The 12,868-nt window shown below is 52.6% G+C and overlaps 1 protein-coding gene across 2 annotated transcripts; it reads right to left on the bottom strand.

Annotated features, from left to right (window-relative positions):
- Nucleotides 1-148: 148 nt before the first annotated feature.
- Nucleotides 149-12,583, bottom strand: LOC126034112 (uncharacterized). Of its 2 annotated transcripts, XM_049791395.1 has the most exons (5): nucleotides 12,424-12,583; nucleotides 5,615-5,764; nucleotides 2,801-3,832; nucleotides 2,500-2,660; nucleotides 149-971 (listed from the first exon to the last, which is right to left on the bottom strand). In XM_049791395.1, the coding sequence occupies exons 3-5, from the start codon at nucleotides 3,183-3,185 to the stop codon at nucleotides 594-596; spliced, it is 924 nt and encodes a 307-aa protein (XP_049647352.1). In that variant the 5' UTR covers nucleotides 3,186-3,832; nucleotides 5,615-5,764; nucleotides 12,424-12,583; the 3' UTR covers nucleotides 149-593. The 2 variants fall into 2 exon arrangements, with proteins under 2 accessions (XP_049647352.1, XP_049647351.1); XM_049791394.1 differs by lacking the exon at nucleotides 5,615-5,764.
- Nucleotides 12,584-12,868: the final 285 nt, after the last annotated feature.

The raw sequence follows: 12,868 nt of genomic DNA, 5'->3' as shown, positions 1-12,868 counted from the left end.
GTGGTCTCACCTCACAGGTCTGAGCACCCTGCGCAGCTCTGTGCATGGTGGCAGTGCCCAAGACAGATCCAGCCTGCTCACTGGTGGGGCGATGGGTAGGTAAAATGAAAAAAGAGATCTCACGCTGTTTCTGAACTATGGTGTATATAGATTTTTACTGAACAAGGCTTTGCAGAGGGAGGGCACGAAGCATTTCTGTGATTCATCATCACAGCACTGACCCTCATGACAGGAAGCCTCGCATTTTCTTTGAGACCCACCCCCCTGCTGTGTCTCTCCTCCTAGTTGCATCTTCTACTTGCAGGCAGCCTACCCGCGCTGCTGAAGTCCATGGGCCACCAGCCAGATCCAGCACCAGCTGGGATGGGCAGCACAGGAGAAGCGAGGCTTCAGCTTTCCATTGCCCTGCCTCTTGTACCTGGCAGCTCCTTTCAGTCAACAGGGCTGAAAACATGAGGCATCAGTGACCTTCTCTGCTGGGTGCCCCACATAATCCTTAGGCAGCTGCCACAGCCTCTGAGAGGTGGTTCTTCTTCACAGCTTCCTCCTGCCATCAGTGCAGCACTGCTAGAGCACGCTGATGTCGCGTGAGGTCAGATGAGCTCCATCTTGAACTGGCTGAAGTTTGGCAGGGTGGGCGAGGGCTCGGCCATACTGCTGAAGGGGGCGCAGGGTTGGTTCGCTGGCACGGTTCCATGGCTCACGGTGGAGCTGAGCTGCTGCAGCGTCATCAGCACCTCCTGCTGCAGCCGCTGCTGGTGTTCCTGCTGGCGCTCCAGGCGGCACTGCCTCTCCAGCACCACGTGCAGGGCCTGGCTCAGCTTCTGGATCTCTGTCTGTACAGCATCCAGCTTTTCGGCAATGGCATGGGAGCTGGGAGCCGGGGGAAGCACTGGTCCACCCCAAGCAAGGTTTTGATTTCCAGGACTCAGGGGGTTTGGCAGGGCAGTCTGAGTGCTGGCATCTTTGACCTGGAGTAGTGGGAGGCAGAAGAGAAGGGAAGGTGAAACATTATCAGCTGCCCCTTCAGTGTCGTTTATCAAGAGAGAGATTTATTCTGCACTTAGCTCCAAGGCATGAGAGAAAGCCATCACCTTGTTGCGGACTTCTAGACCTCACCACTCTCTGAGCTGCACTTCATCCCCACCCAGTCCCAATGCCACTGCTCCACAGGAACTCCACGTTGCCCTGCATGCTATCAGCACATGCTTAGCCATCCGGTGGTGGATACTACTAGCTGGCAGCTGGGCTGCCTGTGCGGATGCCAGGCCTGTGTTTCCTCTCCACGGGGACAGAAATAGTGCATCCTGGGTTTTTCTTTCCAGCCCCTCCACTTCTTGTATTGCACCCTGAAGCAAAGGGCTGTTCTACTCTCCGAGAGGGATCACGTGCTGGTTTTGAACCCCCGGGGAGCCTTTCTTCTGGAAAGGGTGTTGAACAACCTGTGTCCTCTCAAGCAGCTGGCAAGGGCTCTTGACAAATACCTGAGTGGGCTGGAGAAGGTTTTTGCTGTGTCTGAGCAGAGACAGGGCCATGGATGAAAGCTCAGTCTGACTCACAGCTTTGTTTTGTATTGAGGATGCCATGGCGAGAAAGGCAGGTACCAGTGTCCTACCATCCTCTGTGGAGCAACAGCATTGTCCATCAATGAAGCCTCCAGAGGTCAGAGCCTGCTGTGAAGGGGTAAACCTTGAGTATAGGGGCAGGCCCACGGCCATGCCACCCTGCTGGCAGCCTACCCGGGGCTGGTCCTGGGACTGCTGGGTACTTACGTTTGCCCCATGGCTCGCCACAGCTGCCAGCAGAGCTGGGCTTGGTCATGGGGCTAGCTAGCTGGCTGCATGCTCACCATGGTGTGCAGGATGGCTGCAGGGACAAGGACCTGCTGGGGCAACGCGTGCATGGCCACAGCCTGGGGGTCTTGTGGCATGGTGAGGCAGGGGTGTACGCATTAGGGATTACAGCAGCTGGACATGTCCCAGAGGGTGGCTGTCCTGGCTGCTGTGTCACCCCATCCTGGCCTGCCACGGCCCTTCCTCTCCTGGTGTCACACCAAGCCACTCGGCTGCTGGTGTCCTCATGGTGGCTTGGGGAACATTCTGAGCTGGTACTGAAACCAGGCCTTAAAGAGGGGGCCTGTGAGCTGGAGGTTGGAGGCCAACACTGGCAGAAACTGGCATCACCACGGCCAGCATCACCCAAGGGCAGCAGTGAGTGCTGGCTGCAGGTGGGTGAGCAGCACGCCCCACGGCCCCAGCAGACAGAAGGCCTTCCCAGACAAGCTCACCAAGTGCCAAGGTCAAGCATTGCTTGAAAGTGCAGCTAGCAGAGGTCGGAGGGGGGCATTTCAGGAGCCTTTCATCCCCAATAGCCTGCTTCAGCTGCATGGTTTAGACGTAGCAGGGTGCTGTGTGGGGCCGCCCTGGCAGGCAGCACCGCACCATCTCCTGGCTGGAGCAGATGGGCTCTCCCGTCCCACCACGCCACCTGGCATCGTACCTTTTTCTGCAGGAGGAGAGCTCTGTCCACAATCATCTTCTTCACCATCAGGGCTGGGCTCCTGGTGGGGGGTGTGACCAGACGCTCTCGGCTGGGCAGGGGCTGTGCGGGAGTGGCTCGGCCCCCCGAAGCCGAGGGGGTGCCTGTGGAGCTGTCGTCACCTGCAAGTGACAGCGAGAGAAACAACTCGAAAGGAGGCCTTTGGGGGGTCCCGGGCAGGGGACGGGGAGCCCTTTCCCTGGCCCAGCACTGCCAGGGGGTGGCCATGGTGGTGACCCCGCCACAGGGAGCCAGGCCTTACCGTTCCCAGAGGGCTGTCCCACAGGCAGGGCCTCCCCAAGCTGCCCGCCATCCTTGCAGAGCGAGGCCACGCTAACGATCTGGATGCCCTCCTTGGTGTCTTGGCTGCCCACAGGGCCCCCGCTGGACATTGCGGGGGGCTGGGCACCCAGCGGCTTGGGTGGCTCAGTCTCACACCCCCGTAGCGGGGTCCAGGGCTGGTCCCCATCCCAGCCAGCTGCTGCCGACCCCGGCTCCACGCTCTTCCTCTTGAGGAAGAGGTACACGGCCTGCGGCGTGACCCGTATGTCGTCCAGCTCCAGCACCTTCTTGATCTTGCGGAAGCTGAGCCCAGCCCTGCGCAGCTCCACGATCCTCCTCTTGGCGTGGTCGTCCAGCCGGCCCATCGCTCCCGGCACCCCTCCTGCAGCTAGCACCTACATCCCCAAAGTGCAGCCGCTGCGGGGAGGCCAGCAGCCCCCCAGACAGCACTAAGCCCCGCGATGGTCCTCGGGGTCTGCTAGTGCTCTGCCACCAGGCTGCCGGCCCCGGCCGTGGATCCACGCAGCACCATCCCCAGCTTCAGGCAGTGATCCAGTTCCCAGCCGGAGAGGAGGAATGAGGCAGCTCTTCCCACCGGAGCAACTAGGGACAGCCCCAAACCTGTCCCTCAGTCACGCAGAGCCCCCTCAGAGGGGGGGGTCCAGCCTGGTCCCCCAGTCTGACAAGGGCACAGAGGATGGTAATGGACTTGGCTCTGCCCGGTGTCCCAAACTGGACATCGATTCTCCACTGCCAACAGCACAGTGAGGAATCAGGAGCGGTCAGGATCCCGAGCAGCAGCTCAGTACCCTAGGAAGCTGCGTGCGAGTCCTGGCAAATGGCAGTTGATTGCACGAGGCTGGCAGGTCCCGACCAGAGCCTCACATCTCCTTGGTGGCCTGGAAGGTTATGGCAAGCAGAACCAGGGATGCCCACGTTGACAACTACTGTGTGGAAAGTGTCAACGCTTCAGAGCCTGCCCTTCCGGTCTGGAGATGACACTGTCCCGTACCTTTGGGAAAAGCAAAAGCAACCATTTATATACCAGTTGTAAACAACTATAAATGTAATGACTGTACCTCCTGTGCTTCCCCTTTCTCCCCACCCCACACGCATAGCCTTGGCTGGTGGTGTCGGTCAGGGGACGGTGGCTCACACTCGCTGTGCGTGGGTGGTGTAGTGGGGACTGTGCTGCTGGTATGGCCCCTGTGTGCATGTCCCCTCTGGGTTGCCCCCCAGAGCAAAACAATGTGGCGGGACCAGCCCCTTCCCTTGCTGCAGGCATCACAGCGGGGCCAGGTCAGGATGGACAGTGCTTGGAGCTGTGTATATGTGTATATATACACTTATACCTACACAGGCATATACCTATATATGTGTATACATACATATGTATGTGTGTATACAACTATGATGGAGGGTTTTTTCCACTTCCTATCAGCTTCCTTCATCTGCAGGCATTTCTTAGATACTCAGTGCTGCAACTGCTGCCTAAAGGACATAATTTTGGATTTCGCCTCACCAAAATAAATAGCCTCCAAGAAATCCCAAATGACAGCAAACCACTTTCCGGATTAGCAATGTATACTAGGGGCTACCTCAAGTGGTCGCTGCCAAGCAGATGTGATATAGGAACCTTTCCAAAACCTCACTTCCCCAGGCACATGTGGATCTTAAAAAGGACAATAATGTGTTTTGTTGGCCAAGGAAACAGAGTATTGTACATCAGCCACAGAAAGCAACAGGGAGAAATGGAGCCACTTAATTCGACACAGGAGTTGTGCCCCTCTGCGTTTTACTTCTTCCATGGCAAAAGAGAGAGACATTAACTCCAGAGATGTAGAGTGTACTTTGATCCAGATCTGTTTACATCTAAAGGCCACCCCATGCCCTGCTATGTGCATTAGGGACCTTGTAGATAAGAGCTGGGGGAGTGGATATAGGAAAACAAACATCCCTGGATGCAGACACTGCAGTTGCAGAGCAAGAAGAAAGGTCAGAAATACCCAACCTTCCCCATGCCAGGGAAACCACCACCTTGAGCTTCCTGTGGCTGCAGGTATGGGGAGTTCAGGCCCTGGCAAGATACTCTGCTCTCCTCCCAGAGTGTTTCAAGACATGGCCAGAGGACACTAGAGCAAAGGCAAAGCAGTGTAGCTATCTGAACAGCCGGTGACAGAAACATAAAGTTTACATAAATGCCAGGAAAGCCAGCGCCCCGTGCCTTCAGCCTTCATCCAGCCTCCGCACAGGAAGAGAGATGATGAGAACGCCTTGGAGATGCGCTGACTTCATGCAGCATGTCCCCTAGCTCCCTCTTCACTGAAGATGTGGCTCGCTTTGTACCATCACCAGGTCCCAACTCCTTCCTTCTTCACCTGCTCATCCCCTCTGGACCTTCCCCAGCCCTCTGCAGAGCTCCCACTGCCCTGCCTTCCTGGGCTTGGGGACAGCTCATGGGAGGCACAGACCATCCCTGCCCTGCTAACCCCACATCAGCTCAGCATTCCCAATGCAGGGTGTTCCCCTGTAGCCCCCCATTTGCTGGAGGGGCAGAGGGATGAGTTTGGCCAGGGTGGCTCCTCGTTGCAGCGTATGGCTCCACAGGATGGGTCCACGCTAGCAGTGCATGGCTGCGGGCAGCAGCTCCATGGAGACATCATCAGTGCCCCAGGGCTCAAGGCTAGCTTCCTCCAGGCTCCTTACACTTCAAAAACAGTACTTGTCTCTGCAGCGGGGCTTTTTAAAAATATGTATTTACTGATCAGAGATAGTCAAAGACCTGGAAACCCACCTCAGAGAAGATGCTGAAAGGCAGGCTGTGGGTCAGAGTCCAGCTGGTGAGCAGGAGGCAAGTGCAGGCAGAAGGGCAGGGCAAAATCCAGCTAAAATCCTGCTCACTTACAACATGAGGGCGTACAGAGCGCACAGCAGCTCCTCTACCCTGTCAGGTAGGAGAAAAGGGTTGCCAATAAAAGCAACAGGTTGCCCCTCCAGACAATACGGTATTCCAGCTACTTCCTCCAAGATCACGACAGTCAGCCTCTCTGACAGCTCAGGTCTGGCTCCATCTCTAGTTACACCTTTATTTATCCAGGTCCTGCTGTGAACTTGCAGTTTTCCTGTACTAAATATGCTCCCCATTTCCACAGCTGAGTCCATCACCTTCTCCTCTTTCTCCCTCTCCAGAGGGGATTTTCCCAATGGAGCTGAAGCCTGTGTTATGCACGCAGCTTATGGACAGCTGCTCAAGTTACACATTCCTGGAGACGAGATCTTTACACTCACCTGACCTACAAGATGTTTGTTACTTTCCAATAATTTTTGCACAAGAAAAAAAAAATCAATCCAATGAGAGGGAAAGATTCAGGGATTTTCCTAGACCTGTGATTTTGCATTGGGGATGGAGTTCCCTTCATTTCTCAGGGCCAGGCTGGGGGTGACATGGTTCCTCTGAAGGCTTCTTACACAACTCAGGAGAACTTAATTAAGGGGTGGCTTCGCAGGGGGACAGGGAGCGGGAGCGCCATCAGTGGAAGCAAATCCACAGCACTGCAATCATGTGAGCTTACTCTCTCCCTTCACCCCTTTTCATTTCTCTGGATATCAGGAAAACAGAAAGGTTTCATCGCCTCCAGAAAGTCCCTGGAACAATCTCCTCTGGGCTGACTCAGCCTTTGCTATTTCTAAAATAGAGCAGCACCATTGAAGTCTGCTTGGCTTAGAGGTTTCCATACAAAGCACAGGCGCTGTGAGCTGTCTGTGGGCACTAGAAGCCCCTGTTCCAAAATCATGGCTTGCCTCCACCTACCTGGATTGTGCATTGTGCACCAGCCACAGCTGCAAGTAATTCTTCAAGCCCCGATTCTGCAGTCATGCCTGTGTGGACACAACATCATTCCCCCACAAGCTATAATAGCTTCAGTGTGATTCCTTATGGGCCTGCAAGTGTCCTTCCCCGATGCACACCCCTTGTTTTGCAGTGGGATGCATACTTCCAGGGGGAAGATGTGGTGACTGGAATACTCGGCTTATGGCTACAGCTGGAGAGGGCTGTCATGCAGCTTTGCCCTTTGGTGGGTTGGCTTTCAAGACCTTACCCAGCCAGTTGGACATACACATTTGTGTGAGCAGCTGCATGTTTTGTTATACAGCCAGGCCTGCAAAAGGAATTTCGCTTCAGCCTGCAATTTAGGCATCTGTCCAAATTTCACATCAGCTACCCTTTCTTCAGCTGCTGCTGAACCCCTTCAATGCCTAAAGTCTTTAAGTATTTAGTTGTAGCTGGGAAAGCTCATTTAACCAGGCATTGCTGCTGGTAATGCTTCTATTCCATAGCTCCACATGCAGTAATATCCACAGAAACACAGACCAGAGCCTGGAGCAGCCTTCTTATAACTGGGATTATCTCCTTAGCTCTCCCGTTCTCTGGCCTAGAAAATATTATATACAAAATGGAATAGCCTCAAGAGAGAAGGAGAAAGAAGGCAGCACTCATGCACACCCCAGAGCGGAGTGGATTTAAGGTCTGAGAAGGAGTAAAATTGTGAATCCAAGTTTCCTACAACCCAGATGAAGTTACCTAACCATTAGCCTTAGGGCAAGCAGCAGGCTTTTCCTCTTCATCACTTGTTTCTGTGCCAGTGCAAGCCCCAGTGCCAGGAAGTGAAGCCAAGGAAGAGGAGCTCCCCAGCATCCGTCCTGCAGGTCCCTCGGGGTGAAACCCCCCCTCTTGCCTGCACACACATACACCCACCAGCTGCAATGCCACCTGCTTCTCCCCCAGCCTTTCTGCAGCCCTGATTATCAGGGTTTGAACGTCAAATTGCCCAGGAGTTAAATGTTAGTGACCACAGGATTGACTTGTGTCTGGGAAGATTGACTTCTCCCTTCTGTCTCACAGCTGCAAGGCTGCTCTTGGATGCAGGCAGTTTTGACCCTGGGGAGATGCAAGCAAAGTTTCTTCCGAAATTCATGCTGGGGTGAAGCAGGGAAGATCAGATCCCCCCAGACTTTTCGACAGACAGTAGTGCCATGCCACAATCATGTAACTGCTTCACCCTGGGGTTGCGTTTTTCTCAATAGCTATTTAAGACATCTGGGTTAGCTGCATGACAGCATGCCCACAGCCAGCCTGGCCCTCAGGGGTGGAACAGCCTTGGAGAGATGTAGGCATTTATCTACGGATGGACTTAACCAGATCAACAAGCCTCAATCTATCATTTCAGAAGCAGCACAGCCACAAGGATAGCAAATACCAAGGTGAAGCAACATGTCTCGCCAGTGAGACAAACTGCTGATGGTGAGAACAGCTGTGACCGAGGAAGAGGGAGGAGTGGGAGAGAGAAAAGCTGCAACCCATGGAGAGTCTCAGCAACTGAAAACAGCCGTTTTATGTTGTTAACATCTCAAGGCACATTGGACTCCAGAGCTTGCTGTGCTGCAGAGTGCAAAATATTCCTGCCCTAAGAAGGTCCACATAGGACCATGAAGGACTTACTTAGATGTGCGTATATCCCTTTCCTTTCAACTTCAACTGCCTTTGTACAGTGCAAGGCCAGTGTACCAGGGCATGGGACAGGACAGTTTGACTAACTCATAATGGATGCACAGAGCATCCCAGGCTATGCAAACACACAAAAATAAAGCAGGGGAAGGTGTTAGCAAAAGGGGATTGATCCTCATGGACCTTGTAAGGAGCCACAAGCCCAATCTGCCAGACTTCCCTTCACCCTGGGCCTTGTGGCTGGTAGCAGATCAATGAGGTCCTCTTGCCTGCCCCTCTCTTTGCCTCCAGTTTCCAGCCCTTCTTCTCGGATCCCCAGCATGCCTTTGGGAAGCTGGAGCAGCTGCAAGCAGCTGGGGACGGACACTGATCCATCCTCATTGGTTTTATTGCTTTCCCACAGTGTTCTAAATAGCTGCTGCAAAAGCTGGCAAGATGAGTCCTTTTTCACTCTGCGGCAGCTCAGAGGGGGGAAAAAAAAACATTAAAAACATTCTCCAGAAGCACAAGGACGATAGTGCTGATTTACACTTGATTCAGATATGGAAAAGAGCTTCTTGCAACCAAGAAAGCAAGAAGTGTTTCAAGTAGAGTGATAGCAAAGATGTTGTGGAAGGGGCTAGTCTGCTGGGGGAACACCTGATTTCCTTCTTGCCCTGCAGAGAAATGTGCTTTGAACACAGCCATGCTGGGCAGGAAAGGTGAGCTGATATGGCAGTGCTCCACTTGGTTTCTTGCCCTCCCTCAGTGTCCTGTTTCAGAGCCTGCCCAACACAGCTTTGAAGGGACATGGATAGTTCTTAGCTCTTCACCTAGATAGCAGTTTCACTGCTGTGCAGACTAGAAAGTCTTAGCTTCATGGAGACAGGCAATCAGAAAGAGCTGGCAATGTGGTTTAACAGTACTTAGCTTGGAGGAAGATTAACATTATTAGGTGTCCCATGCTGAAATGTTGCCAAAGCAGGAAGATCTGTGCTAGGGAAGAATGGCCATTTCTCCCAGGATGCAATTTTGCCCAGTATCACTGCTTTGCAGGATTTGTCAAGCCTTATGGAAGCAATTACATTGTCTAACATCTACTGCTACCAGCCATACAGAGTGCTGTATCCCATGTTACAGAGCCCTGATTTTCTTTGCAAAATTGGTGAAGGAGCCGCTCTGTTACAGGTTTTATTAAAAGGAGATGGGCCAGTTGAATTTAGATGGTGCTGCTCTTACCTGAGCCATGCTGGCTTGCCCTCTGAATGGAAAACCTCATATGAAGCTTTTTAATCAACTTGTACTTCAGCCATCAGAGCGGCAGAAAAGAAAGGGTTGTATAACTGGCTCAGGATTTGGAAGTGAGCTATTTAGAGCCCAGACCTAGCTTTGCTCTGTCACCTTTGACAACTGACCAGTTCCTTTAGGCTCTGCTTTCAGAGCAGTTGAGGAGCTAGCCCCCTGCCTGGCCACATTTTAAAAATTAGATCCTCAAATGGAAAATATAAAACTTTAATGTTCTACTTTAAGATTTACAGTTTGTGCAAATTGAAGAAAGTTGTGTCCCTGCAAGGTTTCTTTAGTTAACAGTTTTGGGGTTTTCAAAACAAGTTGTAAGTAGGATGATACACATAGTTTGGTTTTGACCTAGACAATGCCACTACAGCCTTGTGCTAAATGGGGAAGAGGGTATAAAGATAAGGCGATAGGATAAATAGCAGCTTGTATATGTAATGAGTATTAGGATTGTTTGCGGGCACAGGGTAACAACAGTGTAAACATAGTACTGTTTCCTCATGTTTGAGGGGAGGAAAGGAGGAGTTTCAGGAAGACAAGAAAATCCTCCCTGATGGTCAAAGGGTCCGAAGCCATGCAGCACAAAGCAGTGACACTGCATAAAATTGCGCTGATGGATAGCTTTGTACAAAAAGGCTTTGCATTGGATTGGCTCTCCTACAGCTCAAAAACCATAGGTCAACATCAACACCATACCACACGGTCTGACAAATTCAGCATGGTTGTGATGCTGTGTCTGCACCTGGTAGAGGTCAGATTTGTATTAAGAAATTATTTGGAGCATCCAAACCTGGTATTAACAACTGTGGAACCACAGCTTGAAGGAACAAGAGGCTTTCACAGACCACCTGGAAAGGCCTGGGGGAGAGGAACAAGCTGGATTTCACATCCAGGCTCAGAAATCCATCTCTGCCCTGGTACTGAACAAACTTGTCAAGCTGAGCTTAAGTATTCCGACAAGAACAATAAATGCCAAGTATCTCACTGCCCTGCCTTTATCTGTACAGTCAACATTAGCCTCTCTTTAAAGTGTTATGCAGCCTTAAGTCTCTGCCCTCCAAAGATGCAGCCCTTCCAGCAAAGAGAGTTGTAAAGGCTAAACCACAAGCATACCTTGAATTTCTAGTGTCTTTCACGTGCCTGCAGAGGAAACAAATAAATCACTGCAAAGTGTAACATGGTATTTTTTCCTTGTGGTAAAGCCAGGACATTTGAGGAAGGTTAACACTGAGCACGCATATTCCTACAGCATCAGGACATGCTTTTTAAGTGTTGCAGGGAAACAGAGAAAAAGTGCATTGTGGCACAGGTTTTCGGCTAAGAGCCCTGAAATACAAATGTGTGCATAGGCACATTCAGGTGCAGACAGTCCTGCAGTCTTGAGCTTGTCCATAGCCTAGCTGCTGCTGTGCACTGCAAGAATCAGCCTCAGACCTCAAGAGAGGGCAGGCCAGCTGTTCCAAGACTACTGCTGAAGATTTAATTCACCTAGAAGTGTTTCAGCTAAACTGCTAAACTCACCTCCTTCTGCAGATTAGAGAGGAACCCCCGAAATCTCCTTTTTCTGCTGTTCCAAATCTATACAGCTACTCGACAGTGCAGCCATTGGAAACTCAGGCTAATCTCAACTCTCTGCAGAGATAACCAAGGCTGATACTACACATTAGGGTGAAAAGTTTCCAAGCCCTCAGAAGACAAATCCCTCACCTTGCAATTCCTCTAATGAAGCCACACAGGCTGTATTCTCTGAAGCCTGACACACACCTAACCCCACGCTAATACAGGTGCAGAAGAAGCAATGGACTGAAACAAACGAAGGTGCACAAGGAACGATGGACCAAAGCTCTTACAGCACAGGGAAAACATCAGCATCAAGAGGTTGTGGGCTGAGCCAGTGCTGCAGCGCATTCCATACAAGCTCAAAGTAATGGCTGGTATAAGGTACCTCACCACGATAAATGAACCCCAGCGGTTCGGTGCTGCTGTTGGCAGAATAACCCACTGATCACCTGGATCTTCTGGGGCTCAAGGAGAGCGCTCTGTAGCCACATCACCATGCCGCTGTGGCTCCACAACCCAAAGCCAATGAATAGGAAGGAAAAATGAAGCATCCAGTTGCAAGACGGTGCAACACACAGGACAAGCACTTTCAGTCTCAGGTGGCATTTAGAGATGCTGACTAATTAGTCCTAACCACCATCCGCCACTGCAGGTGGAGCAGTTCACCTGCAGAGGTGGCAGTAAATAGCCCCGTTCCATCAACAGCCTAGAGGTGCAGGAATGAAGGGACAGAAAAACACAGAGGCAAGATCCAAAAGCCGCCCTCGTGGAGCTCCGTTCTTTCCTCTCCTGCTTGTCTATGGTGTCTTGGCTGGAGCAGCTTTGTGGTTGTCTGCTGCCTTAAATCCACCACCCAGCAGCCTATCGACACACAGGCACTTTCTAAAGAGGGCCCACACCTCTTCTGGGAAATTGCTAGGCAGGTTTCTGAGTTCAAGAAGCAGCTGGAGGACAGCACTTCAGATCGGGCACATCAATCCCAGCTCTGAGACTGAATCTCAGTGCGGCACCAGACCTCCGCATCCCCGGTCGGCGTGCCAAGCAGCAGCGGTCTGCTCCATCCAGGGCAGCGCTCCGCTAAGCACAGGATGGCGGTGGGCCGCAGGAGCTCGCTAACATCAGCCTCCTGCCACCCCTCCCTGCCACTCGCACCCCCCATCCAACCACCACTGCGAGAAGTTTCTCTCCTTCCTTCCCCATCACGCTCCCAGCATCCAAACCAGCTTAATGCACAGAAGAAAACAGGCACAGTATCCACGTACAGGGACTAAAGGCGACTGCCGGGATCCTCCCAGGCGACGGTACCAACTTGCTGCTGCATCCTTCAGCGGCCGTCGCCAGCCAGGGTCCCAGCACAGCCCAGCTCTGCAGCAGCCAACTTTTTGGGAAGCCGCTGTTTGAAAAGCTGCTGCCCTCTTTGTTTGGTTGGGGCAGAGCCAGCAAAGGCTGCCGGGAAGGTCACCCAGGAGGAGACTCATGTACTGGGAGGGAGGAGCCCCCCTCTTAACTCTTTCGGGGCAGCCTTGCTCCAGGGCCACGACAAGCCACAGCACCTTCGCAGTCTCAGGGCACAGACCTGCCGTCCACCCCGTCCCAGACCACAGCTCAGACGTGGCCAGAGGCCCCTGTGTCAGAGGATGGAGGAGAAACCGCGCAGGAGGCAGCAGTGCCGTCCCTAGAGGTCCCATCCAGACCTGGAAGAACCAG

Source organism: Accipiter gentilis, chromosome 33 (assembly GCF_929443795.1).
Source record: "Accipiter gentilis chromosome 33, bAccGen1.1, whole genome shotgun sequence".
Classification (NCBI taxonomy): Eukaryota; Metazoa; Chordata; class Aves; order Accipitriformes; family Accipitridae; genus Astur; species Astur gentilis.
The sequence above is the reverse complement of the archived record's forward strand: the minus strand, read 5'-3'. Positions and strand labels throughout refer to the sequence as shown.